This window comes from Chelonia mydas, chromosome 14 (genome assembly GCF_015237465.2).
Source record: "Chelonia mydas isolate rCheMyd1 chromosome 14, rCheMyd1.pri.v2, whole genome shotgun sequence".
In the NCBI taxonomy this organism is placed as follows: domain Eukaryota; kingdom Metazoa; phylum Chordata; order Testudines; family Cheloniidae; genus Chelonia; species Chelonia mydas.
This window is the reverse complement of record NC_051254.2, coordinates 35,643,877-35,671,850: the sequence shown is the minus strand read 5'-3', so window position 1 is coordinate 35,671,850 and position 27,974 is coordinate 35,643,877. Positions and strand designations below refer to the sequence as shown.

Genomic DNA, 27,974 nt, shown 5'->3' with positions numbered 1-27,974 from the left:
CACTCACCCCCTATCTCTGGATGACCCACCTTTTCTAAAGGCAAAAGTGGGACACATGCAGGAGCCCCGCCCCTCCTCTCCCTGAGGCCACGCCCCAGCTCCTCCTCTTCCCCCGAGGCCCTGCCCAGTGGCCAGACTGGAAGCCAGGCTGCGATACCACCTGCACAGGGAGCCGCAGTGCTGATTAGGGTGACCAGGAGTCTGATTTTGGACTGGAACACGGGGTCAAAAAGGGATCCTGGAGGCTCCAGTCCGCACGCTAACCGGGCCGTTGACTGTTCAATTGGCAGGCTCCCAGCGGGGGAGGGAGCAGCAATGCCAGCTGCTCCATCACTGCATCCAGGTCAGTTTCCCCATGGGGGTGCGGGAAGGGGATGCAGAGATATGGGGCACTTGAGTGGGGGTAGGAGTTGGGGTGAAGGGAGCACAATGTAGGGGTTAATGTGCAGGAGGGGGCAGGGGTTAGGGACAAAGGGGGCTCAGTGCAGGTGCTGGGGTGAACGGAAGGTGGGGGGGGCAACTGGGGTGAAGGTAGCTGCCTTGTATCTCTCCCCACCCCTCTGCCTTCCCCCTGCCCCCCGGCTCTCCTTTCCCCAGGCAGTCTCCTCACAGCCTCCCCTCCCCACATCCCCCCCCCTTTCCCTCCCTGAGCCCCCCCCTTGTAGGAGCAGCAGTGATCTGTATGCTCTGTATGACTATGCTATGTATAACCTGTATGCTCAAAAGGTCTGTTACACTTCCCCCCTCCCCCCTTTTGTCTCCTCTCCTTCTTTGAACACCTGTGAAGTGGCTTTCCCCCTCCCCCTCCCTCCTGGAATGCTTGTGGGATGAATGGGCTGGTTGAGCAGCTGGAAGATCGGAAGAGCTCCCAGGCAGACAAGGTGTCTGGGACTCTGATTAGGCAGCGATCACACCCCCCCACCACTGCATGGACACTGGCTGAGGTGGAGTGTGACCAACCAGACTGTTAAGAAAAAGTTAGCACATGTGACTCCATTTTGGTTTGGGGCCCACCATTGTTTAAATGCCAGCACATCATACACCAGGAGGAGTAATCCTTAGATACTGAATCCCTGTGAAAATCCTCCTCCTTGTCTCCAGCCTGCCTTGATTCCCAGTATCTGGTTTTTGTCAGTCTCTAACTCCCTGTCTCTTGGCCTTGATGTGACGCCTCCCATCCTGATAATAAAAGTTACTGATGCATGGCTTTAGGACCATGCTGTGTAATTAACATACTGGTATAGCACCAGGAATGCACCAAGCAGGGATAGGTGGTAGATAAGACAAGGGTTTGTTTATTGGCTAAGGCTTCCGATGCACGAGGGCAACATGCTTTGCTAAAAGGTATATAACCTTTGTATAATCTGCATTCAGGGTCCCCTCCTGGCTAGCAGGGGGGCACCACGCTCGAGCGTAATAAACTTAGTGTCTTTTGGGAACTCTGCAGTTGTGGACTTTATTTCTGTGCCTCAGCCTAGATTCGAACTGTGCGTGACCTATCAGGTATAATTCGCAGCATTGGTGTGCGTGTCCTATCAGGTATAATTCGCAGCACTTGTGTGCGTGTCCTACCAGGTGTAATTCATAACAAGACGCAGCCACGTCATCTCTAGTCGCAGGCCATGAGGAGCAGGTCCTTAAAAGGGGAAGCGGCCACCTGCTCAGGAGTGCACTCACAAGCTTGTACCTCCCTGTGAAGGCCCTTCGCCGGGACTGCCTGGCCAGTGGTTCCCCGCGTTGCAGGCCATCGTGCCTTGGGAAGACTGACTGTCATACGCTTACCCTGAAGAATCCTGACCTCGCCAGTGCTGTGCCTGTCCTGGGAGCGTGTGAGTGTGACCCCCCTCCCCTTTCTTTTGAGCTTAGCTATCAGTATAATAAACATGCTGCTTTCTGCCAAACTCTGGTGGGTCATTAGTCCTCCCTAAGCTTACTAGCTGGCCCAATTTTGGGTAACACCCCCCCACACACACACGTCTTCCCTCCATTCCAGCCTCCTTCCCCACAGCCCCGTAATTCCCCCCCGATCACCCTGAATCGTCCCAACCTCCCTTCAGTGGAACAACAGCCCCCATCCCATCCTGCCCCCTGCATCCCCCTCCTGCCCCCTCTTAGAGCCACCTCCCCCTGCCCCCCTCTCAATACCCCCTTAACTGCCCCCCCCGCCATCTTCTGCCCCCTCCTCTGCCCCACCCCTCAGGTGTCACTGTCCCAGCCCCCAGCAGGGCCCGGCCGGGCTCCCCCCGCCCCGCGCACACCGGGAGCTGCGGCAGCTTTCCCGGGCCCGGGGCAGGGAATCGCAGCCGGCTCCGCGGGGAGCAGCCCGGGGCCAAACCCGCCCCCTGCAGCCCGGGGGTGACGGGGGGGGCGGGTCTCTCTTACTTTCCCTCCGAGCGGGCCCCCCCCGCGGGGCCGGGCCGGGAAGGGGCCCTGGCCGGGCTGGGGGCTCTGCCCTGGGAGAGGCTCCCGGGGAGCAGCGGGCAGGGCCCGGCTGGAGATTCCCCTCTCCCGGCTGCAGCCCGGGCTCCGGGCTCCCAGCACCAGCCGCCGGGGTCGGGGATCTCGCCGGGAGCCAGAGTCCCCGCAGCGGCTGCGAGTCACTTCCTGCGGCCGGGCCTGAGCCCCGCGATCCCCCCCCCCCCGCCCCCAGAGCCGCCTCCCAGCCGCTCCTGGGTCCTAGCGATCAACCCATCGCGAGGAAGCCCCCTGCCCCAGACCCTGCCTCTAGGGCCCCGGCAGCTTCTCCCAGCCCTATGCAGGCATCCTGCCTAGAAATCACAGGATCAATGGGGGGACAGAAAGGAGACGAGCAGATCCCGGGGAGGGGGGAGAAGGGGGGTTTCTAGAGAGACTCCGGTTATTCCAGAGAATCCAGGGGTGACGGGGAGTCAGGGATGTGCTGGTAACAGACTGGCACAGGGAGCAGTTGGTCAGAGCTGGACTCTTGTCTCCACACCACATTCCCTTTCAGCTCTGCTCCCCTCGCTCAGGTCATGGACTTGTCAGAGCTTTGCCACTGGGTTCTTCTGCTTACTTATAGGTCCAGATGAATCGAGCCCTGGGCTCTATTTAAAACCCCTTCATGTCTGCCCCCCTCCCAGGGATCCTCTCTCCCAGCTGCCTCCCCCATGTGGGCACTGACTGCAGCTCACCCCTGGGCACCTGGATGTCGGCAGCAAAGCTCCAGTTGCTCTGGGTCAGGGACTGGTGCTCTGCCCGCTCAGAATGTCCCCTATTTCCCCCCTAATTGTTTTCCAGTTGTCACCAAAATCATCCACCTTCTCCTGATGGACGCCTAGAAAATCCCCTGAAATGTTAGAATTGACCAGATGCAGCCATTGAAACAGACCAGTGGTGAGGAGTTAAGTGCAGGGCCTCATTTTGCTAGGCCAAAAACAGATCAAGAGATTAGACAGCACTCTTAGGTTATGGCTTCTGATGCAACTGCAAACTGTAAGTACATGGTTATGTACAACAAATAAATATGTACATATCCATGTCCAGTCATTGCAATTTATTTATGTAGGTTTCTTTCTATTATTGCAGACTCAATAATAACAACAATGTACAGTTGTCTCAATTCTTTACTGCACCTACACAGAATATAAAAACAAAAAAGGTGCTTTGCATATTCTTGTCTTTTGTTAATTGTTGTTTCTTTTGCTTTTTTGGCTGCATTTCTTTTAAAAGACTTGCTAGCTAGTAAGTCTGCTTCTGTGAATAGTGATGCTGATGTGTAATAAGCACTGAGCATCCTACTGGGCAGGGCAGCCCCCTCAACCTCTCTTACCCCACGAAGTGAGGGACCTGCCTTGTATCTCTCCCCACCCCACCGCCATCTCCCTGCTCCCGGGCTCTCACTTCCCCTGATGGTCTGCTCTAGCTCCCACCATCTCCCCCCTAGCCTCCCCTCCCCACATCGCCCCCTTTCCCTCCCAGAGGCCCCCCCCGTGTTCCCTCCATTCCAGCCTCGCTCCCGTCAGCCCCATAATTCCCCCCCTGCCCCCTGATCACCCCAACCTCCCTTCAGTGCAACCACCGCCCTGCCCTCATCCCATCCTGCCCCTGCATCCCCCTCCTGCCCCCGGCCTCACATAACCCTGTTCCCCCCCCCTTATCTGTACCCCCCCACCCATCTTCAGCACCCTCCTCTGTCCCCACACCTCACGTGTGTCTGTCCCAGCTCCAGCACGGCTCAGGCTGGCTCTCCCCACCCGACACACTGGGAGCTGGTGGCAGCTTTCCTGGGCCCAGGGCAAGGAGCAGCCTGGGGCCAAACCCGCCCCCTGCAGCCCGGGGGTGACGTGGGGGGGGTCTCTCTTACCTTCCCTCCGAGCGGGGCCCCCCTGGGGCAGAGGCCGGTCCGGGAAGGGGGCCCTGGCCAAGCTGGGGGCTCTGCCCTGGGAGAGGCTCCCGGGGAGCAGCGGGAAGGGCACGGCTGGAGATTCCCCTCTTCTGCCTGCAGCCAGGTCTCCGGGCTCCCAGCACCAGCCACCAGGACTCGGGGATCTCGCCGGGAGCCTGGGAGCCAGAGTCACTGCAGTGGCTGCGAGTCACTTCCTGCTGCCGGGCCTGAGCCCATCGATCGCTCCCCTCAGAGCCGCCCCCCAGCTGCTCCTGGGTCTTAGCGATAAACCCATGGCGAGGCAACCCCCTACCCCAGACCCTGCCCCCTGGGGCCCCAGCAGCTTCTCCCAGCCCTATGCAGGCATCCTGCCTAGAAACCACAGGGTCAATGGGGGGACAAAAAGGAGACGAGCAGATCCCGGGCAGAAGCGGGGTTTCTAGGGAGACTCGGGTTATTCCAGAGAATTCAGGGGTGATGGGGAGTCAGGGACGCTCTGGTAAGAGACGGGTCAGAGCTGGTCTCTTGTCTCCTCACCAGGCTCACTGGCTACCAGCCCTGAGCTGAAGCTACCAGCTCTGGCTCCCCTCACTCGGGTCATTGTGCTGTCTGTGTTTTGTCCCTGGGTTCTTCCCAGGGATACGCTCTCCCAGCTGGCTTCCCCATGTGGGCACTGACTGCAGCTCCCCGTCGGGCACGTGGATGTCAGCAGCAAAGCTCCTGTTGCTCTGGGTCAGGGACTGGTGCTCTGCCCACTCAGGATACTCCCCTATTTCCCCCCTCATTGTTTTCTAATTGTCACGAAGATCATCCGCCTTCTCCAGATGGCTGCTCAGACAATCCCCTGAAATGTTGGAATTGAACAGATGCAGCCATCAAAACAGACCAGTGCCACTGAGTTAAGTGCAGGGCCTCATTTTGCTAGGTCAAAAACAGATCAAGAGATTAGACAGCACTCTTAGGTTATGGCTTCTGATGCAACTGCAAACTGTGAGCTCTCTAGGGCAGGGGCTCTCACTATAATATTTTGGTAGCCTCAGAGCATGGCCACCAACTCTTGCTGGTTGCCACTCTGAGAATTCTTCCTAAAATACTTATTTAACTTTAGGAAAAACAAATAAATATGCACATATCCAGGCCCATATCCTGGTAATTTATTAACTTGGGTTTTTTTGCGGACTCCATAATAAAAGTAATGTACCGTTGCCTCTATTCTTTACTGGACCTACCCCGAATAGAAACACAAGTAAGGTGCTTTGCATGTTCTTGTCTTTTTTTAATTGTTATTTCTTTTGCTTTTTTGGCTGCATTTAAAAAAAAAAAAAGATTTGCGAGCTAGTAAGTCTGCTTCTGTGAAAAGTGAGGTTCATACTTTTGTTAATATCACATTTCACAGCAGCAGACTTGCTAGCGAGTTGGGAGGCGGCGAAAAAAGTGATTAACAAACATACAAATATCACTTTGCACAGCAGACTTACACAGACCCAGCAAATCGGGGGACAAATTAAGCCCAGGATGGGAAGTGGGTAGAGCGGCAGCAGGGGCCAGTAGCAATGGGGGTAGTGGTGAAACCAGGGCCCAAAGCCCTGCAGCAGAGGGCCAGAGCCTGCTGCCGTACGGCCGGAGCCTGGGGCTGGAGGTGGCCGCGGGAGCCAGGAGCAATAGGTGGGCAGGGGAGGGTTGAGCCCGGGGCTGGAGCCCAAAGCCCCATGGCTGGAGCCTGCCACCTGCCACCCCAGGGCTGAAGCCGGAAACCCGAGCCCCACGGCCCCCGACAAGATTTGAACTCACACCGGCTGCCTGCTCCTCCAGCATTCGTTGCTCGAGAAAGAGGCAGGGGCTGAACCCCTGCTGGTGGCCCCGGGGGAGGGGGCAGCTGCTTTGTGCCCCCCCCCCCCCCCCCAATCACAGCCCAGGTTTCTGTGGCAGCAAGAAAAGCCCCTGGTGGCCAAATCTGAGAAATGCTGCTCTAGTGTATCTGCTTGGCAGCATCTATGTCAGTGGGAGAAGCTCAAAAAAAAAAAAAAAAAAAAAAAGCCTCCCCCAGCCCCCTGGAAGCTCTGGCAGCTCTGGTCTGAGCCTGGGCAGAAGGTATAATAGGCCAGGGGAGGCCTGGGATGTGGTGGTCCTGCCAGCACTCCACCTCTTCCTCTCCCTGCTTCGGGATCCTTCCCTGAGACCTCCACTGGCTGCATGCTGCCTGGTGAGTCCCTCCTCCACTCCACCTCCATCTGCTGCAGGTTCCCACTGCACACTGTGTTCCTCCTCTAGATGGCCTGGGCAGGCGGCTCGGGCTGGCCTTATTGGAAATTCCAGGAGATGACACACTCTATATGATTTTATAAAAATATGCTAATGAGTGTGAATATAATGTAACTGGAATATGCTTCATGCAAAAGGTCTCTTGTGAGGTATCATGACAAAGCTTATAATCTACTGAGTATGGTCATCCTTTTTGTATAAATGTATCACTCTTGTATCTGAAACTAAAAATATAAAATATAACTCTGAGCCTATTGTAATTATGCAAAGTGTGGGCCATTAATGCTGGTTTGGAATCTTGATGGCTCCCATGAACCAGGACAAATTGTCTGCACATGGCTCTGTTTACTTGTAAGTCTTCCTCTATACCTGTGTGCTGGCAAGTGGGTAATGAAGTCTTACAGTGACATGTGATCATGTCACCTGAACTGGAATCCATCTTTAACCTGGTGCTTTTCCATTGAGAAGGAGGGGTGGGAACCCAGAGCGGTACAAAGGATTCCCACCTTATGCAAAAGATGTAAAAGTGGGTGGAACAGAACAAAGGGAGGCAGCCATCATGAGAAATCCCCTAGCTACCACCTGAGCTGGAACAAGGGCTGTACCAGGGGAAACGATTGTGCCGAGACTAGAAAGATGCCCAGTCTGTGAAAGAAACTTATTGAAACATCTCTGAGGGTGAGATTTCATCTGTATTCAGTTTTTATTACTGTACTAGACTTTAGACTTGCATGTTTTATTTTATTTTGCTTGGTAATTCTCTTTGTTCTGTCTGTTACTACTTGGAACCACTTAAACCCTACTTTCTATATTTAATAAAATCACTTTTTACTTATTAATTAACCCAGTGGATGTATTGATAGCAGGGGGAGGGGTGGGAGGGCAAACAGCTGTGCATATCTCTCTATCAGTGTTAGAGAGGGTGGACAATTTATTAATTTACCCTGTATAAGCTTTATACAGGGTAAAACGGATTTATTTGGGGATTGGACCCCATTGGGAGTTGGGCATCTGAGTGTTCAAGACAGGAACACTTCTGTAAGTTGCAGCTTTTGGGCACGTGGTTAGACTTTGGGTCTGTGTTGGAGCAGACTGGCCTGTCTGGCTCAACAAGACAGGGTGCTGGAGTCCTAAGTTGCCAGGGCAGGAAAGCAGGAGCAGAAGTAGTCTTGACACATCAGGTGGCAGCTCCCAGGGGGTTTCTGTGATCTAACCCATCACAGTGGGCGGGTGCCTCCCCCAGCCTTGCAGGAGGAACCACTGGATCCCTGGAACCCAACTGAATTCGGGGGACAACTAAGGGATAACAGGGATGGGAGTGGAGATCATAACTTCAGAACTAGGGATCCAGAGGGGGACACAGAGGAGAGAACCCTGGACAGCATCCACTGTTCCTCAAAGCTGTCTAGCGAGCCAGCAGGCGATGCCCACAAGAACTCTGCCCGGATGCTTGAGACAAGGAAGGAACTGAAATAGGCCCCACAGTCGCAGAGCGCCCTCTCGTCCAGCATCTTCCTCCTGGTATTGTAAATGGACACTTTGGCCAGTGCCAGGAGAACGTTGACGAGGTCTCGTGACTTCATGGGGAAACAGACAGGGTGTGCATATATGAAGAGGTGTGGGAAAAGTGCAGCCAGAACCTCGAAAGGAGGTTCTGGAGGAGTCGGAATAGGGGCTGCAACCTGGCACATTCTAGATAGGCATGCACCCGGTTCTCCCTCACGCCGCAAAATGGGCATGTGGCAGGAATTGGGGTGAACCGTATCAGGTACACACCCGTGCTCATGGCTTCATGAAGGAGCCTCCAACCAATATTCATGGCGGGCCGTGGGAGCGATGACCGAGCGCTCTGGTATCCACATATCTCCCTGTTAGTTACAGATAACACAGAAGAGTCACATTCATACTTGCTTTGGGACTGGGTTATGACATAACCCTGAGTAAACATATCTGTCCTGATCAAACAGCATACCAACATTGTTATAAACTGGACTTCCAACGTGATACAGTTTCTGCTGTTCATCCATTGCTCTCCTGATTTGGAGTTCACGTCTGGCTGTTTCTTGTTGCATCTGGTGAACCCTCTACTCAGCAGCCAGCCATTCCATACGCCTCCTGTCAGCTTCTCTGGCTCTTTCTTCAACTTGCTTGGCTCTCGCTTTGGCTTCTTTTTCCAGCTGGGCCAAGCCTTGCTTCTCTTGCAGTCTATTGACACCTTCCTTGACACACTTTGTACAAGATGTGTTGCAATTATATAACAGTAGTAGCAACAATGATCTACATAGTCATATTTTATCAGATAAAGTCACACGGTTAAATCTTAGTTTTTGTTGATAAACTCCTGTTTGTTTTCACTAAAAATATATCTCAGTGCTGTGATGTTATATTGACGCTGATCCCCAATTGAATCAAACAAGCTGGCATTGTCCCTTTGGGGACAGCTTACCTGGGAATTTCCGAGTGTCCAGTGGAGAGGGGCTGGACAGTATAGAAGGACAATAATGATTTCCACTCAGGGTCAGGTTGGGAAGCGTGGCCTTGTCGTCATGGCCACAACCCCGCACTGCCAAGGGGGCAAGGGAAGGGGAGCCCGGGCCCTCCCACTCGACTGGGCTCCGACCCAGGGTACTTTTAGCTACCAGTAACCTGGCAACCGAGACTACTTAAGTCTGTCCTCCCTGTGCCTCTTTCTCTCGTCTCCCACCCTGGGGTCACCTCAGTCCAAGGCCGTTGGCTGATGGGAAAAGCCAAATCCCAAGGAAGCAAGAGGGAGTCGCCACTGTTCAGGGCCATAGAATACTTCCCTCTCTGCTTGTATATGCAGAGGGTCCTCCCTTTTCTCACAGAGGGCCCCTTTGGGCAGCTGCATCAGAGCCTTTAGGTTTCACTCTGCTCTGCTGCAGGCTGCAGGTCCACTCATCTTCAGCACTGCTCCCAACTGAGCTAATTCGCTGCCTTTTAATTCCTCCAGCAGATGGAGGTTTTGCTGCAGGTGTGGCGGGGCGGGGTTGGCTGAGCCCAGAATGAGCCCTTAAACCCTTGTTGCTCAGTGTGGGGTTTGTGCACCCCATCCCAAGGACACTTCAGAGGAGCTCAAGGAAGAGGTTGTGCCCAGTGTTAACCTGCCAGGCAAAGTAAGGACTGGCAGAGCCCTGGGGAGTTTGTGTGGGGAGCTAAAGGCTGGAGGTGACAGGGAACAGACACTCAGTTCAGCAGCAGCACGTCCCCCTCGCGCCGAGGCAGTGGGGTAACAAGGAGATTCACAGTCCTGGGCACCCTGAGAAAATGTCACAGCCGGAACCTGCAGCCTGTGGAGCTCAGGGATGGGGAAATAACACCTCCAAGGGGCTTAAAAAAACAAAAACAAAAACAAAAAAACCCAAGTCCAATGCTGGGGATTCCACAAGCTCCCTTGGAAGCTATTCCAGAGCTTAAATACCTGCATGGTTAGAAAATTTTTCTAACCTCGAATGTAAATCACTCTTGCTGCAGTTTAACACTTTTACTGCTCGTCCTCCCTTCGGTGGCCATGGAGCACAACTGATCCCCAGTCTCTGTATAACAGCCCGTAGCACGGCTGCAGACCGTGGCCAGTCTGCCTTTCTCAAGGCTCATAGACCCGCTTTTTTTAACTATTCCCCACAGGTCTGGTTTTCTTTGATCATGTTCTGTTGCTCTCCTCAGGACTCAATCCAATTTGTCCTCAACTTTCCTAAAGTGTAGTGCCCAGTACTGGACACAGGACTCCAGCTGAGGCCTTCCCAGCGCTGAGCAGAGCGGGACAACAACCTCCCGCAACTTACCTACAATAGAATGATACCAGCCTTTTCCCCAGCTGCGTCAATGGGTGACAGGCACACAGTGTCTGAGTGAGTCCATTAAAGACCATTCTCCCTCCCAACCCCACCCCATTATTCAAGACAAGGGACACTGGGAGTTTGAGAAACTAAATTCGACTTTATTCTTTGCAAACCAAGAAATAAAAGCTCAATTTCCCTTCACCCCCCACATGCAAGGCCCAGCCAGGCACGGTGCATTTCAGCCCTAGCTCAGTACATTGCTGCTCCAGCCACGCACGCACCCCAGGGAAAGAGGAACAAGTTAAAGCTGGTAGAAAAGCACTAACAATCCACGAGAGAGGCATTTGCCTAGCCTCCTCCTCTCAGGAATGGGGAAGACGCTGACCCCTCTCCACATCAGTCCTCTTGGGGCTTCATTTGTAGTCCTCATTGTTTTGCTGACAGGTACTGGTCATTTTCATTGTTCAGAGAAGAAGCAAATCTGATGTCAAAGGAAAATCAGTAAGGACTATTTTGGCAATTATCATTAGTCTTTTGAAGTCCCCAAGAAAACTGAGCTATATCCCGTCAAACTAATTTAATATCAAAATACATGACAGAACAGCCTTCACCAAAAAGAGAAAAACCCACGCTCCAGGGTGAGCTACAAACCACTTTCCCATTTCCTTCTGAACAGGCGAAAGCTGATTTACTCAGCACGGCCGCATTATTTGCCTGGGTTATTGACAAAAGTTTTAGCATCATCATCATAAAAGAAAGAGGAAAAAAGACAAACCTAACCAAAAACTTCTGTGTACAAATCATCTGGATTAGGCTGGAAAAACTCCAGATGCCACTTTACCAATAGATGGAGGCTGGGCTTGAAGCTCAAACTGTGCTTTGGGGTTCATTTGAATTCCCCCTTCAGGAATGTGACATTTTCTTCTCCAGCACCCAGGGGCCTGATTGAGGATCAAAGAAATCAAAGCCTGATTCCTAAACATGGTGGGAAAAGGACACTGTGGTAAATGACACACATGAAGGTGGAGGGGTAGAATGGGAAAAGGATAAGCTCTCCATGACTTGGGCAGAGGTTGCTCTGTGAGAGAAGACGTGTGAGGTTGATGGGGGCAGGAGGGAATCCCCCGGACCCACCCCATCCCCTCAAATAACACAAGTTAAAACACCACATTATTTTACTATCCCTGCTCCCGCTTTTTTAGAATCTATTGAATGCTGGTGTATAAGGGAGAAACAGCACAAAAAATTAAATGCTTTTCAGCAGAACCTGGAGCAGTGTGAGGATGTCTGGGAATGAGACAATCTCACTGCAAAGGGGGTACTTTTACTCAAACAATCACTTTGCTAATGGGGGATTGGAATAAACTGCTCAGGGTCAATCTCGACAAGAAAAAGGGGAGGAGGAACAAAGGAGACGCACTAGCTAATCCCAACCACTTTTCCTGCCCTAGACAGACACTTGGAGGCTGATATCATCCCTCCCCATTTATTCCCTCTCTGGAAGGCACAGATTTCTCTGAGGTCACCGAGCAAGCTGCTGGCAGAGTTGGGAAAAGAGCTTAGGTCTGCTGAGTCCCAGGCTAGTGCTCTATCCACTAGGCAACGCTGCTTCCCTCTCAGAGGCTGATGGTGCTGTAGCAGAGGTGGCAAATCCAGACTTCCAACAAAAGAGCCTGTGGGAGTTTCTCCTAATGGTACTGTCTGAATGCAGAGGGGGCAGGGAGACGGGGCAGAGGGGTAGAGTGAGGAGAGGCAGCACCTCTCTACCCCTGTGCTCTCCCATCCCCTGGTCCCTTAACGGTTGATCCCCCAGAGTCCAGCGGCCTGGGGGATTCGGAGAGGGGAGGTGTTACCAGCCCCTATGGACACTCCCGCTGCAGAGAACAGCTCCAGGTAAGTGGGGGAGCCCAGCCCAGGGGCTGGTGGAAGTTGGGGGGTGGACACAGGTATCTAGAGTGAAGGTGGGGCCTGGCTCAAGTGTCCTTCTCCTCATCTCCATGGCAGGGGGATCCCGGCTGGGAAGGGAACAGAGAGGGGCATGGGCGGCGGGTATAGTAGGCTGCGGGAAACCACGCCTCCTGAAACACTTTAGCGTGGCCCTGCCCACACTCCACCAGGCCCCCTCTGGCCTGCTGGAGCAGAAGGGATAGGGCCTCAGGCAGAGGGTGAGGGGCCAGGGGCTAGCCTCCCCCCAAGGGCACGTTCACCCACCATCCATGGAGACGGGGAACTTCAGCCAGGCAGAGGGAGCATCTGGAGGAGTTTCTCTCTCTCCCTTCCCCCACCTGTGGCCCATCAGCTCAGCAGCCAGGGCTGCAGCAGGGAGGAGGGACTGATGGGGGCTTCTCCACCTCTGCCTGGGGTTTGCTTAGACCAGCCAGAGCCAGAGGGTCACTGACCAGCTGATGTTCGGCTGCTGTTGGATCCTCACCCCAGCAATGGGCAGCTGGATCCTTGGGAGCCAAATGCCCCTGATGTGTGGGAATGAGGAAATGGGTTTGTCACCATGGTCGGCCCCAGTCAGGGCCATGAGATAATTTCCTGACTGTGTGGAGGTATCTCTGATGTCCAACATGGTGTTAGCTCCACTTGGAGCATTTTCCACACTGAGAACATCTCAGAGGTTTCTTCCCTGTGTGGATTTGTGGATGCCTGATACTCCGGGAGCACCAAATGAACCTTCCCCCACATTCCAGGTCTCTCTGTTGTGTGGGTCACTGAAGCGTGAAGTCAAATTGAATCTTTTTCCTGCAGTCAAGGTATACCTAGGGTCTCTCAGCCTTGTGGCTTCTCTGATGTTTGGTCAGCTCTGACCTCTTACTGAAGCTTTTTCCACAGTCAAGGCATTTAGAAGGTGTCTCTCCTGTGTGGATTCTCCTGTGTTTAGTAAGGTATGAGCGCTGACTGAAAGTTTTCCCACAGTCCAAGCATTTATGGGATTTCTCTCCTGTGTGGGTTTTCTGATGCATATTAAGGCCTGATTTGAAACTGAAACTTTTCCCACACTCAGGGCATTTGTAGGGTCTCTCTCCTGTGTGCGTTCTCCCATGTTGAGTAAGATGGGAGCGCTGACTGAAAGTTTTCCCACACTCAAGGCATTTATAGGGTTTTTCTCCCGTGTGGATTCTCCTATGTTTAGTAAGGGCTGAACTTGCGATAAAACCTTTCCCACAGTCGAGGCATTTATAGGGTCTTTCTCCCGTGTGGATTCGTCCATGTTTAATAAGTGATGAACTTTGCATAAATCTTTTCCCACACTCAAGGCATCCATAGGTTCTCTCTCTTGTGTGGGTTCTCTGATGTCTAGTAAGCTTTGAGCTCTCACTAAAACTTTTCCCACATTCAAGGCATTTAAATGGTCTCTCTCCTGTGTGCACTCTCTGGTGTAGAATAAGTTGTGACTTCTGAATGAAGCTTTTCCCACAGTCCAAGCATTTATGGGGTCTCTCTCCTGTGTGGATTGCCTGATGTCTAGTAAGGTTTGTTTTGTCAACTAAACTTTTCCCACAATCGAGGCATTTATAAGGTTTGTCACCTCTGTGTGTTCTCTGATGCTTAATAAGGTGTGAGCGACGAATGAAATCTTTCCCACACTCAAGGCATTTACATGGTCTTTCTCCTGTGTGGATTCTCTTATGTTTATTAAGGGATGAACTTTCCATAAAACTTTTCCCACACTCAAGGCATTTATAGGGTCTTTCTCCTGTGTGGATTCTCCTATGTTTAATAAGGGATGAACGTTCCATGAATCTTTTCCCACACTCAAGGCATTTATAAGGTCTCTCTCCTTTGTGGATTCTCCTATGTTGAATAAGAGATGAACTTTGAATAAAACTTTTCCCACACTCAAGGCATTTATAAGGTCTCTCTCCTGTGTGGGTTCGTTGATGTGTAATAAGCTGTGAATTCTGAATAAAACTTTTCCCACATTCAAGGCATATAAAGGGTCTCTCTCCTGTGTGCACTCTCTGGTGTATAATAAATTGTGACTTCTGAATGAAGCTTTTCCCACAGTCCAAGCATTTATGGGGTCTCTCTCCTGTGTGAATTGCCTGATGTCGAGTAAGTTTTGTTCTGTCAACAAAATTTTTCCCACAGTTGAGGCATTTATATGGTTTGTCGCCTGTGTGGACTCTCTGATGCTTAATAAGGTGTGAACGGCGAATGAAATTTTTCCCACACTCAAGGCATTTATAAGGTCTCTCTCCAGTGTGGATTCTCCTATGTTTAATAAGGTCTGAGCTCTGACCGAAAGTTTTCCCACAGTCCATGCATTTATAGGGTTTCTCCCCCGTGTGGGTCCTCTCATGTCTAATAAGGGCCGATAACACACTGAAAACTTTTGCACACTCAAGGCATTTATAGGGTTTCTCTCCCGTGTGCAGTCTCTGCTGTATAATGAGAAATGACTTCTCACTGAAGCTTTTCCCACAGTCCAAGCATTCATAGGACTTCTCTCCTGTGAGGGTTCTCCAATGTGTAAGAAGGTTTCCACTGAAACGGAATCTTTTCCCACAGTCAAGGCATTTGTAGGGTCTCTCTTCATTGTGACTTGTCTGCTGGACTGTGGTTTCCTTGGGATCTTTGCATCCTCCACCATGTTGAATGGATTCATCCAGTTTGTTTCCTAGCTGCATCTCTGATCTGTGTCGATCTCCCCAGGCTTCTCCCTGTTCCAAGCACTTGGAGAAATTCCCTTCAGCTTTTCTCAAAAATGTCTCCTGCGGTTCCACTTTCCCAGGACCTTCCTGCTGCTGAATCTCCTCCTTGTTCTCACTCACTGTCCTATCACCTGCTGGGAGAGAGAGAACCCAGACAGGAGTCACTGCCTCTGCCGGGGAAAGGGACCGAAAGGGGAATAGCAAAGAGGGAAAACACAACACAGTGACTGCTGGGGAGATGGAGACATTGGATTCTGCCTCCACATCCCATCCAAACATTTCCAGGGAAGTAAAGTCAGGGAGGAAATTCCCGACAGCAAACAGGATGGGTGGGAAGCCGTGACTGGTATTTGCCTTGATGCTACGACACCTGCTGACTGCAGCCCTGACCTGGGTGAGATGGGGCAGAACTGAGGGCTCTCGCTCACGGCACGTTTTGGGAGGTCCAGCTTTTTCCTTTACTCACCAAATGTTTCTGTCTCAGTTTCCCTGACTCCTCACCTGTGTGGGTGCCTCTCGGGCTCTCCCTTTCCTCGTCGGCCTGGAGATCTGGGACCCACGGCTCTTCCCCTCTTTCCAGCTGGGTGATCAGGTCAGGTTTGGGAACGGGAAATCCTGCTCAGGGGGTGAAAATAAGAATGGCCATACTTGGTCAGACCAAAGATCCATCTAGCCCAGTATCCTGTCTGCCGACAGTGGCCAATGCCAGGGGCCCCCAGAGGGAATGAACAGAACAGGCAATCACCAAGTGATCCATCCCCTGTCACCCATTCCCAGCTTCTGGCAGACATAGGCTAGGGACACCATCCCTGCCCATCCTGGCTAATAGCCATTGATGGACCTGTCCTCCATAAACTTATCTAGTTCTTTTTTGAACCCTGTTATAGTCTTGGGCTTCACAACATCCTCTGGCAAAGAGTTCCACAGGTTGACTGTGCGTTGTGTGAAGAAACGCTTCATTTTGTTTGTTTTAAACCTGCTGCCTATTAATTGCATTTGGTAAATGAGGCAAGGTCAGGGAGCATGGAGTCTTGGTAGAGTATTTGTCACAAGGAACATTGCCTGAGTTTAACCTGACCCTACATGGGACTGTGGAAACTCAGACCCCTTGGGAGCAGACGACATCGGGGGAGGGGGTGTTGTCACGCCCTCACTAGGAGTTCTCAGGGTAGATGTGCTCTGGGGGACTTGCTGGCACACACAGCTTGGGTATTGAACTCTTGCCTATTTCCTAAGCTGCAGAACCTAGAGCCCTCCCCATGGATGGAGCTGGTCCCAGGAAGGAAGGTGAACGGTGTGGGAAAGAGAAATAATATAGGCAGAACAATACCCTGCTTCTGGCCTCTTGAAAGCGGGAGAGATGGGGATGAATTAGTATGTCCATTAGGTTTCTGACTCCCTTGTTCCCTTGAGCGGGGTACGGAGATGACAGTATCCCTCACACTGGAGCTGTGGACCTTGCGACCCTCCCCACCAATCCAAGGGACCAGAGTTAGACAGGCAGACCCCACAGCTTCTAATAGCTAGCAACACAGGAATCCCTTACCCAGTGAGGTCACCGTCTCATAGATCTCCTGCATGACGTCCCTGTAGAGGGCTCTCTGAGCAGGGTCTAGCAGAGCCCCCTGCCCCTCTGTGAAATACACAGCCACCTCCTCGAAGGTCACCGGCATCTGAAATATCAGTTCCCGCATTCAGCACCTGCTGCCCCAGTCGCAATCCCACTAGTCAGGGGGAGGAGGCCCAGAGAAGCAGAATCCCACCCGCACCCTGCTCAGAGCAGCCAGGAGGCTTCAGGGGATGGGAGAAGGTGAGAGCTCCTTGTCCCACCAGCAGACGGAGCAGGGCAGAGTCTTCTCATTTCCCACACGCCTGCCAGCCACAGGCTGATACGGGAAGCAGAGCTTTGAGCCGGCGACAGGGACAGGAATCCCGACAGCTTCCCTTCGTATTTCACAGCAGCCTCTGGCCAGTGGGGTCAGGCTCCAGCACTGGGAGTCTGGTCACTTTTCCCAGTCCTGCCCAGGGGGCTGTTTCCTGTTTCAGAAATGGAGGGAATGTCCCTGCCTCCTCCACCCGCCAATGGGCCTGTTCAGAAAATCAGATCCCAGGTTGATCAGGTCCCAGCAGGTTTATCACAGCCTGCCCCTCCCCCTGTGTGTTTCCTGCCCCTCCCCCTGTACAGCAAATCCCCCTGCAGCTCCCTGAAAATCCCCTACCTGAGCTGGCTCCATCACAGCCATTTCCCTTCCCTGTCCCCTGGAAGACGGGTCGATGTGGAGCGAAACGTGGACGTGATTCCTCAGCCTGTCAGGGCGAGAGGGGCGACGGGGGAGGTTTCAGAAGGGGCTTGAGTCCATTTCACACCCCGACTTCCCCCAGGCTCCCTCCCTGCAGACAGACGCTCTGGGCTCTGCCACACTGGGAAAACCCTCAGTCACTTTATTACAACACAGACCCGGCCCCTCCCTTCAGCACTGAAGCCCTGAGACACTTTTAAACCCCACCAGGGACAGAGTCTCTGAGACAAATGCTAGAAAAGAGCAGAATCAAAGGAGCCACTTTGGGGGATTTCCCCTGATATCGGCCACGAGGCCAGCGCGTCCCCCAGCAGCGCGGGGACTGGGCAGAGGCGGAACCTGTTTTTTCCTCTGTCAGTTCCTCCCCTTGTTCCCAGGAGAGTCAGGCTGCCCAGGGGGATGCAGGGAATGGATCCAGGCAGGCCTGGGAGCTGGGAACCTCCCTCCCCACTTCTTGCTCCTGCTGCCGCTTTCGGTCTCACCATTCCCCTTTCTGTCTCCGTCCCTCCTGCCTCTGCCTGGGAGAACTGGGGACTGTCCCGTTCCCATGGGCGCTCGCTCTCCAGTGTGAGCCTGGCTGTGTCACTGAGGGCAGCAGCTCTGGGACCCGCAGGCACAGGGGAAGCCCCTCCCGCTCCGGTACAAACTCAGCAGCAGGTCCCTGTCCTGCCTGGCCCCAGCCCTTTCCCCCAGGTCTCTCCCCTCACTTGGAGGCTCTGGCTCAGGAGCTGATATGGGCAGAGCCCAGGGCTGCTGCGGGGGCTGGTTCCAGCCATGGTGAAAGTCCCCACCCCGGCTGAGCCCAGAGTGGGGGTTAATGAAGGCCTCTCCCTGGCACAGACCCAGCTGGGGAGCAGCAGTTTCACACTCTGGGCTCTCAGGTAGAGGAGGCAGCATCTGACCCAGGCAGCTCAATTCAAGGGCTCTGACATCAGGAGCAGAAAGAGACACGCACCAGCTGCCTCCTCTCCCTGAGCAATAATCGGAGCCCTCTGGTGGCAGCAGACAGAGCCCCAGGGACAGGCAGGCAGAGGCTGATCCCATGGGCCCATCCACACTCACCCCCTGCCAGAGCCAGCAGTGACTCTGGTCTCACACCCGTGTGGCTGAGATCTGAATCCTGCCCGGAAATCAGGCCAGGGCCCTGGGCAGCCCCAAACACTCAGGAGACAGACCCCAAAATCATGAGTGTGTCTGAAAATAATAAACTGGGAGCAGGGGATGTGTGTGGGGGCGAGGGGTCTGGATATTTGCCTTGTAGCTTCTGAGCCCTTAGGCGGAAGGCTCCATCTACTCCCAAAGGATCATGGAATATTTGCGGTAAAAGATTTCCCCCCTGACTTCTGCGTGGGGCAGCCCCGCACCCTCTCCTGCCCCATGGGGTGGGGGAGCTGCCCTTGTATCTCTCCCAGACCCCTGCCCTGTTTGTCTCCCTTCCCCAGCCAGTCTGCTCTTGCTGTCACAGTCTCTCCCCAGCCTCCCCTCCCCACATCCCCCCCTTTCCTTCGCAGTGCCCCCCCCACTCAGAGTTTCCTTGTTGCAGCCTGTTCCCATCCGCCCCATAAGTTTCCCGATTGCCCTGCAACGCCACATCCTCCCCTCAGCGCATTCCCAGCCCCCATCCCATCATGCCCGCTGCATCCCACTCCTGCCCCCTGCATCCCACTCCTGCCCTTCTTACATCCCTGTTCCCCCCTCAATCCCCTCTTATCTACACACACAAACCCACCTCCACCCCTCTTTAGAGCCCTTCTGGTGCAGTGCGAGAAACTGCTGTTTCTAGGAATTTGCTACTTGGGGTGCACTCAGCAGGCGCAAACAAACTGAGCATGGTCAGTAACATCTGCTGAAGCCACTGCCCTTACTGGGCATAAGATGCTGTGGATTGCTTTTTACAGGGGTTAAAAAGGGGCAAAGGGGGCAAATCGGAGGAGGAGGGTGGCCAGGGTTGGAGCAGGGGGCAAAAACTGACTGGTCGGGGGGTCAAGAAGCTGGGGGCAGGGTTAGGATAGGGGCTGAGGGGCAAAATCGGGGGTTAAGCCCAGGGGTGAGGCACTGCCAGAGGGTGACAGAGGGCAAAACCCCGGGCTGAGCGGGTAACAGTTACCCCGGTTGGACTGAGACACCTCCTTCCCCTCAGCCCCATAATTCTCCCACTGCAGCCTGATTCCCCTGTGTCGACCCGTCCTCCACTCCCCCCACCCGCCCCCCTGCACTTCTCTAGCCTCCTCCCCCTGCAGCCCGGGGGTGACGGGGGGGGGCGAGTCTCTCTTACCTTCCCTCCGAGCGGGGCCCCCTCGGGGCAGGGGCCGGGCCGGGAAGGGGCCCTGGCCGGGCTGGGGGCTCTGCCCTGGGAGAGGCTCCCGGGGAGCAGCGGGCAGGGCCCGGCTGGAGGTTCCCCTCTCCCGGCTGCAGCCCGGGCTCCGGGCTCCCAGCACCAGCCGCCGGGGCTCGGGGATCTCGCCGGGAGCCAGAGTCCCCGCAGCGGCTGCGACTCACTTCCTGGGCCGGGCCTGAGCCCCGCGATCCCCCCCCCCGCCCCCAGAGCCGCCCCCCAGCTGCTCCTGGGTCCTAGCGATCAACCCACCGCGCTGCAGGCCCCTGCCCCAGACCCTGCCCCCTGGGGACCCACCTCCCCTGGGCACGGGCAGCTTCTCCCCGCATTAAGGGAGCGTCATGCATAGAAGCCAATGTAGCATTGGGCAAACAGACAAGAGACAATCCCAGAGAGCGGGGGGAAGGGGGGTTTCTACAGAGACTGGGGATTGTTCCAGAGAGTCCCCAATGTCTACATGGACACAGGGATGATGGGGGTCCTGGTCCTGGAGAGGCAGCCCAGAGATAGACCTGTAGACCGCGTTTCTCAGTGACACTGACACTGTGTGCGATTCTCTCTGGTAACAGACGGGCACAGGGAGCAGTTGGCCAGAGCTGGTTTCTTGTCTGCACCCCACGCTCACTGGCTACCAGTCCTGGGCCGGAGCTACCGGCTCTGCTCCCTTCACTCCATGGAGCTGTCAGAGCTTTGCCACCAGGTTTCCTGGAGTTATTTGTGGGGCCGGATTAATCCATCCCTGGGCTCTAGGCAAAAGCCCTTCATGTCTTCCCCCCTACACTAGGGATCCCCTCTGCCCCTCTCCCGGCTGGCTCCCCGCTGTGGACACTGACAGCAGCTCCCTGTCGCACACCTGCATATCAGCAGTGAAGCTCTAGCTAATCTGGCTCAGAGGCTGGTGCTCTGCCCACTCGGCTTTGGCCCCATTAACATCCCCTCCCCCCAAAATAGGACAGGGAGCATGGCATGGGGGACAAAATGGAGTGAGCTGTGTTGTGACCTGGTGCATGGGAGGTCACATTGCCACTCGCTCAATTTTGGCCTCATGCAAACCCCCTCCAAAATGGGGTGCAGGCCTTGGGCCCTAAGCATATACTTAGGTTGCCTATGCCTTAATTCAGCCCTAACTGCACTTGATCTGTCCCAGGCTGGGGGCCTGCAGGGGAGTTATTCAGTTGCTGTTATGTCCAGAGGGGTCTGGTCCCTGTTCAAAGAGAGGAGGCTGCGCTCGTATAGTGGATGCTTTGTCCCAGAAAGGGGTACCTGTTCTTCCCCAGCTCACTGGCTAAAGTGATCCCCACTCAGTTTGGCTTCGAAGGGGGAAGAGGTGTGACACAGTGAGAATTTTCTGTAATATTTTTGTATGAATAGTGTGCGTGCCTCAGTTTCCCCTATACGTGGCATTGTTAACTAGGTGTCCGGAAAAGGTTGTTTACTCTCTGCAGAGATCCAGCTGTGACTGATGCCTAGATGTCTGCGCTCCATGTCCATGGAGAGTCTGAGAACACATTGGCCACTTGAATTGCCCAGACATTTGGTACCTAGCACCTAACAACCATGGATGGCCCTCCTCCCCTCCGCAGTAAGCCAGCCCTGTTTGACCAGCTGGAGAACAAAGGGCTGAGGAGGAGGACAGGGAACAAGGTCTGCCCAGGGACAAGAACAAAGGACTGAGGAGGGGCCATGTCAGGTGTTGTTAAGTGTGGGCTGTTGGAGGCTTAAGACTTTCCGGAACCAGGACAAGAGAGAGGCCGGAGGACTGTGTGCTCTAGGCTGGCCAAGATGGACCATGCTGTAACTTTCTGATCTCTGTGCTAACCACAGATGCTCTATGTCCTCCAGAAATCTATAACCCCTCCTGCTTTCACGACGCTGGCTGAGAGTCCAGTCCGATGCTGCAGGTGGGGGTGCGTCGCTCCCTTTGTGTGTACAACTCTCCCTCGGGTGTCCAACTCAGGTGGACTTGCTGGGTGGGAAGGGAGCTGAGGGTTTGGTGAAACTAAGTGGCTTGCGGTCAGGAAAGAGTGAGACCCGCAGAGCGGGGCTGGCACACTGCAGAGGTCCTCGCGGGGCCTGTTCCAGAGCACTGGATTGGTAGATCCATGGCAGGATCTGTGTCTCAGTTTTTCATCCGGGGTCACATGCTGCTGCCTCCTCCCTTGAGATCTGGGAGCCTGAACTGAGCAGCTGCTGCTCCCCCACAGGGTCCGTGCTGGGGAGAGAACAACTCTGCAGGCCAATGGTGGGGCACCCACCTGGGGGGGTCCAGTCCTCTTTTCCAAGAACTCTGTAACGACTCCTCCAAAGTGTCACAGGTTCAGCAGGAGAGATTAAGGGACCCCCACATCAGAAGATCCCATGGCTCAGAGGTTAGAGCACTGGGAGCCCCCTGTTCAAATCCTTTCTCCCCATCAGGCAGAGGAGGGAATTGAACCTGGGCCTCCCACATCTGGGTGATTACTCTGACCCCTGGGCTACATGCTTAAGGGAGGGATCACACACACACACACACCCCACTTCTCTGGCTGTTTTGTGCAGCTTGACATCTGCCTAACTAATTCTCACAGGCAGGCACCTAGGCCACCTGACTCCAGCAGAGGGGTTCCCAGCGGTACATTCGCAGGCAGAAAGAGGTGCTGGGAGGCTGCTCAGTGCGCCCAGGGCTGGGATTCACCTCACTTCCAGCTGCCTCCGATGCCAGGAATCTTGCCTGTGCCAGCTGGGTGTTAGTCCCAACCACAACCAGCCTCTCAGCCACTGGAGCGCTCTCCCCTGGGCTATACAAGCCCTGCAAGCTAAGAATAGACCCCCTACAGCCCCTGGAGGATCCCTTTGACCCTGAGAGCATCCCAATGCCAGAGGCCAAGGGGCTCCCTGGTATTTAGCAGTTTTAGCTGGCTTAATCAGCCCAACTCACTGTTGCCATAATGTGGATCTAAAAGGTGCTGTGCCGTATAGCATTGGAAAACTACGAACTCACTGCTCAGTGATATTCTTGCATGAGGTACGTGCATATACATGAGCAGGAATATGTTCTTAAAAACCTGGCTGTCAGGCTTAAGTCACCTTGCCCCAGATAAAGGAATGTGGTTCTTCCGCCTGCCTGAACCTGGCTGCAACGTAAATGGAGGGAGGACAATGAAATTACATTTACACCAAGGGGAGACAATGTCAACCAAAGTGGAAGATGCCACTTCCCACTCTCAATGGGAGATGGAAGCCACAGCTCCAAGAAACCTTCCAGCCTCCTGAGGCAAGGTCATTGAACTCTGGAAGCTATAACCAGGCCACAAAGCCAGCTTGGCACACATTGCTGGGCAGATCCAAGCGGGCCGAGCTCCTGTACACCTGTGAAAGGTGGAATCTTCCAGCCAAGGGGTCTGAAGGTCCCCAGATACTGAATCTAGGCGAGAAACCTGCTGAGACACAAGGCTCAGATTCACTGAAGATAAATGTACACACTAGAAAGCACGTTTTGCGTGTAACCTCTCCTGGCTCTTTCACACTTACTGGACATCCCTTAATCCTAGGTTCCCTGGGAATAAATGCAGTTTTAGTTTTACAACAAACCATTTCAGTGCCGTGTGAGTCCTCAGCTAACTAACAGGGTGGGGCTGTGCACTATCTCTTTAAGAGAGCAGCAGACTTACTAAAGTTCTGTGAGTGCTACACTCAGGAGGATCTGACCCTACACAGGTGGTGACAACCCCTCACTGGTCTGGGTTGAACCCCACAGCATCACAATGGCACTAGACCAGTTTCACCTGAGACCACCGCTCCCGTATCAAGCTTGAATTTGCTGATAGTAAAACAAAACGAAGTTTATTCTGAGAGAGAGGAGAGCTTTAAATAGAATCAACGGGGAGGGATGGAAACAAAAAATTCAGAAAACTGGGACAAGGGCCTACACCGATTAGAAGTTACATTTTCTACCTGATAAAAAAGATCCTCACCCGAAAGGTCAGTCTTTCACAGCATCTGCTAGGCCCAAGGAGCCAGCCCCCAGTCTTCCAGGAAGTATCCTGCTTCAGTGATTGGATGCAGAGTGTCCTGTGACACATTAAAAAGAAAAGGAGGACTTGTGGCACCTTAGAGACTAACAATTTATTTGAGCATAAGCTTTCATGAGCTACAGCTCACTTCATCGGACGAAAGCTTATGCTCAAATAAATTGGTTAGTCTCTAAGGTGCCACAAGTACTCCTTTTCTTTTTGCGAATACAGACTAACACGGCTGCTACTCTGAAACCTGTGACACACTGAATCAGTCTTTTGTCTTTCTTCCCAGGCAGGGCGATCCCCTCGCTGTCAGATCCTCCTTCTCACTGTCACAACCTTTCAGTGTTTATAGTTCAGCTTTGACGGTTTTCCATTCATTTTCTGAATAGGCGCTATGGTGGACAGTCGATCAACCCATTGCATAATGGGCTAGCCAGGAAAAACTCCCTCCAATTTAAATGGGCTGTCACCAAAACCAGTGATTCCCTGGTGACTCACTTTCACTCCAACACCTTAAGGGGATAACTTTCAAGACATTTACGTTATTACTTCTATATCACCCATACACGCCTCTCGCAATATTTATGAGTATCAACACGTTATAAGCTTTCAGAAGAGATCTCACATGCGACTTCTTAAGGATAAGTACCAGGAAAACAGTGCATTAAGCGTAGTGAGTTTGTCAGGTGTGAGACAGGAGTTGCTTGTATTGAAGAATGAGCCTTTTGCCTTTGTGGAACATGGGCCTTTGTGGAACATGGGCAGGGCCACAGCCTGGATTAGGGGAGGTTTAGCCTGCCCTGGCCTTTGATACCCGCTGCCCATGACACCACATCCAAGAGACAAACACCATTGCGTTGGGCGTACCGCCTCCCTTTGGTCGGCTACAACTAAATGAAAATGTAACACCGTGCGACAGCTCCCACTCCCTCCCCTCGGCCCGGGGAGCCGTGCGGCAGCTCCCCACCCCAGCTCACCTTTGCTCCACCTCCTCCCCGAGCACGCTGCCGCCGTTCCACTTCTCCCGCCTCCCAGGCTTGCAGCACCACTCAGCTGATTGGCGCCACAAGCCTGGGAGGGAGAGAAGCAGAGCAGGGCGGCGCGCTCAGGGGAGGAGGTGGAGCAGAGGTGAGCTGGGGCGGAGAGCGGTTCCCCTGCGTGCCCCGCCCCCATTACTTGCTGCAGGCGGCCCTCCCCGCGCCCCCGTGCCCCAGCTCACCTCTGCTCCACCGCCTCCCCGGAGCGCGCTTTTGGCTGCCCCCAACCACTTGGAGCCCTAGGCGGCCGCCTAGTTTGCCTAGTGGTTTCACCGGCCCTGGCTGTTATTGAAGCTTTTCTCACATTCCAAGCATTTATGGGGCTTCTCTCCAGTGTGAATTATCTGATGTGTAATAAGGGCTGATCTGCAACTAAAAGTTTTCCCACAGTCCAAGCACTTAGTGGGTTTTTCGCCTGTGTGGATTCTCTGATGAGTGATAAGGTTTGATTTCTGATTGAAGCTGTCAATCAAGCTATCAATGAAGCCGTCTGTCAAGCTGCGTCCACAATGGGGCTCAGATCGACTTAACTATGGCGCTCAGGGCTCAAAACTTTGCCTTGCCCTGAGTGAAGCAGTAGATGGATCTGATTGTTCACTGTAGCCCAGGCCTTACAACACAGACCCGGCCCCTCCCAGCAGGCTCCACCCACCAACACTTCTAAACCCCCCCAGCATCAGAGCTGGGCACAGTTCAGGGCAACTGCTCCTGTATTTCCGCTCAGTGGTCCAGCCAGGGCACCCGCTGGGCCCCGCCACAGCGATCGCCTCTCATGCGTGGAGACGAAGTCTTCCCTAGGCCATGTCTACACGAGCACTTATGCAGGCAAAACTTCTGTCGCTCAGGGGGGTGAAGAAAGCTCTCCCGCCGACACAGCGACTGCCGCTCACTGAGCTGGTTTTATTGTGTAGACGGGAGAGCTCTCTCCTGTCGGCGTAACATGACCACACGAGCGGTCTCAGAGCGGCACACCTGTGCAGCTCCCAGTTTGTAAGTGCAGACATGGCCCAAGGAAATCCATCGCACTCGTACTGTTCCCAAAAGGCCTTTGAAATCCATAATATCTCCCAGAGATGGCATCAGTCCTGTCTTCCCCCCAAAGGACTCCCATACAACCGCACAGCAGCCCACAAGCAGTAGCATTGTCAATACAAGGGACTCCCAAAATGCTTACACTTAATTCAATACGGATTAGAATCACAGAACCATAGGGTCAGAACAGACCACAAGGATCATCTACTCTAACTCCCTGCCAAGATGCAGGATTTGTTGTGTCTAAGCCACCCAAGGCAGAGGGCTATCCAGCCTCCTTTGGAAATCCTCCAGTGAAGGAGCTTCCACGACCCCCCGAGGCATCTGTTCCATTGTCCTCCTGAGATTTTTCCCGAGATTTATTGTAAATCGGTTATGCTGTAGTTTGATCCCATTGCCTCTTGTCCTGCCCTCGGGGGCAAGAGAGAGCAACTTCTCCAGATACCGGCCTTCTCTTCTCCCTTAGCAATAACCAGAGCCCTCTAGTCTGATGGCAACACCTAATGAACGAGCTGCCCCGGACTCCCCCTGCAGCCCCCAGGGACAGGCAAGTAGAGGCTGATCTCACTGGCCCATCCGCACTCACCCCCTGCCAGAGCCAGCAGTGACTCTGGTCTGACACCGGTGTGGGTGAGATCCGAATCCATGGCACAGGGAAGCTGCCATTGTCTCTCTCACCACCCCTCTTCCTTTTTACTGCCTCTGTCTCTCCCTTCCCCAGCCAGCCTCCTCTTGCTCTCCCATTCCCCCTCCGGCCTCCCCAGTCCCCTCTCCCCACATCACCCCCTTTCCTTCAGGTTTCAGAGTAACAGCCGTGTTAGTCTGTATTCGCAAAAAGAAAAGGAGGACTTGTGGCACCTTAGAGACTAACCAGTTTATTTGAGCATAAGCTTTCGTGAGCTACAGCTCACTTCATCGGATGCATCACTTCACTAGATCCCACCAGACAGATTTCCCTCTATTCCAGCCCTGTGTCCTGTGGGCTCCACAATTCTCCCCCATACAGTGATCCCCCTGCGTTGCCTCATCCTCCATGCAGCGCCCCCCCGCCCCCTCCCGCCCCCTGCATCGCCCTTCAGCCTCTGCACTCGTCACACATCCCTGTTCACCTGTAAATCCCCTCTTGCACACACCCTCTTCACACATCTTGGGACTCCCACCCCCCTTTATCCCCCCACGTGTGGCTGTCCCAGACCCCAGCACACACACGGAGCTGGCGGCAGCTTTCCCGGGCCGGGGCAGGGAATCGCAGCCAGCTCCGCGGGGAGCAGCCCGGGGCCAAACCCGCCCCCTGCAGCCCGAGGGTGACGGGGGGGGGGCGGGTCTCTCTTACCTTCCCTCCGAGCGGGGCCCCCCGGGGCAGGGGCCGGGCCGGGAAGGGGCCCTGGCCAGGCTGGGGGCTCTGCCCTGGGAGAGGCTCCCGGGGAGCAGCGGGCAGGGCCCGGCTGGAGGATCCCCTCTCCCGGCTGCAGCCCGGGCTCCGGGCTCCCAGCACCAGCCGCCGGGGCTCGGGGATCTCGCCGGGAGCCAGAGTCCCCGCAGCGGCTGCGAGTCACTTCCTGCGGCCGGGACGCAGGGAGCCCGGTCATTGTTCCCACCCAGCTGCTCCTGGGTCCTAGCGATAAACCCACCGCGCTGCAGCCGCCTGCCCCCTGGGGCCCCCACCTGCCCTGGGCACGGGCAGCTTCTCTCAGCCCTATGCAGGTGTCCTGCCTAGAAGCCACACCACAGGGTCAATGGGGGGGACAGAAAGGAGACGTGCAGATCTCGGGGTGGGGGGAGAAGGGGGGTTTCTATGGAGGCTTGGGGTTGTTCCAGATGATCTAGGGATGACGGGAGCCGGGGACACTCTGTGTGTGATTCATTCTGGTAACAGACTGGCACAGGGAGCAGGTGGTCAGAGCTGGACTCTAGTCTCCACACTGCAGTCACTGGCTACCAGCCCTGGGCTGGAGCTACCAGCTCTGCTCCCCTAGCTCTGGTCATGGAGCTGTCAGAGCTTTGCCCCTGGGTTCTGCCGGTTACCTGTTGGTCCAGATGAACCCACCCTGGGCTCTATTTAAACCCCTTCATGTCTGCCCCCCTCCTAGGGATCCCCTCTGCCCATCTCCCAGCTGGCTCCCCCATGTGGGCACTGACTGCAGCTCCCCATCGGGCACCTGGATGTCAGCAGCAAAGCTCCTGTTGCTCTGGGTCAGGAACTG

The 27,974-nt window shown here is 54.4% G+C and overlaps 2 protein-coding genes and 1 long non-coding RNA gene across 10 annotated transcripts in view; 1 reads left to right on the top strand and 2 right to left on the bottom strand.

Moving 5' to 3' along the window:
• The window catches only part of LOC102944114 (zinc finger protein 436), a 156,854-nt gene that overhangs the window by 10,186 nt on the left and 118,694 nt on the right, over positions 1–27,974 (bottom strand). Inside the window, exon 1 of one of the 3 annotated variants that reach the window (XM_043528131.1) lies at positions 4,325–4,590. The exons of 1 other annotated variant lie outside the window; for it this stretch is intronic. The gene's annotated coding sequence lies outside the window, so the exon portion shown is untranslated. Of the gene's footprint in view, positions 1–4,324; positions 4,591–27,974 lie in introns of those variants that run through there. One more of the 3 variants, XM_043528130.1, reaches the window with a different exon arrangement.
• LOC119567762 lies at positions 51–3,500 on the top strand. The gene is made up of 3 exons (XR_006285753.1): positions 51–343; positions 1,576–1,829; positions 3,259–3,500. It is a non-coding gene; the product is annotated as an uncharacterized LOC119567762 (long non-coding RNA).
• Positions 10,545–27,125, bottom strand: LOC114018213 (zinc finger protein 624). 6 transcript variants are annotated; one of them, XR_006285697.1, is made up of 6 exons: positions 19,644–19,836; positions 17,288–17,375; positions 16,615–16,741; positions 15,570–15,683; positions 12,839–15,199; positions 10,545–10,888 (listed from the first exon to the last, which is right to left on the bottom strand). XR_006285697.1 is itself a non-coding variant. In XM_043528047.1 (6 exons), exons 3-6 carry the CDS (start codon positions 17,309–17,311, stop codon positions 13,173–13,175), a joined length of 2,295 nt encoding a protein of 764 aa, XP_043383982.1. In that variant the 5' UTR covers positions 17,312–17,375; positions 23,657–23,753; positions 27,104–27,125; the 3' UTR covers positions 10,545–13,172. The 6 variants fall into 6 exon arrangements, 5 of the variants coding, with proteins under 5 accessions (XP_043383982.1, XP_043383984.1, XP_037770660.1 ...); XM_043528047.1 differs by lacking the exon at positions 19,644–19,836 and adding exons at positions 23,657–23,753; positions 27,104–27,125 and having other exon boundaries at positions 10,545–15,202; XM_043528049.1 differs by lacking the exon at positions 19,644–19,836 and adding exons at positions 23,657–23,753; positions 27,104–27,125 and having other exon boundaries at positions 10,545–15,199.

Excerpts from the sequence above, each read along its gene's own strand:
- LOC114018213 (XM_043528047.1), bottom strand. The coding sequence starts at position 17,311 with ATGGCTGTGATGGAGCCAGCTCAG. Across the intron at positions 15,684-16,614 it reads TGAGACGGTGACCTCACTGG|GATTTCCCGTTCCCAAACCT; the intron begins GTAAGGGATTCC and ends CCCCCTGAGCAG. Across the intron at positions 15,203-15,569 it reads CCCGAGAGGCACCCACACAG|CAGGTGATAGGACAGTGAGT; the intron begins GTGAGGAGTCAG and ends TCTCTCTCCCAG.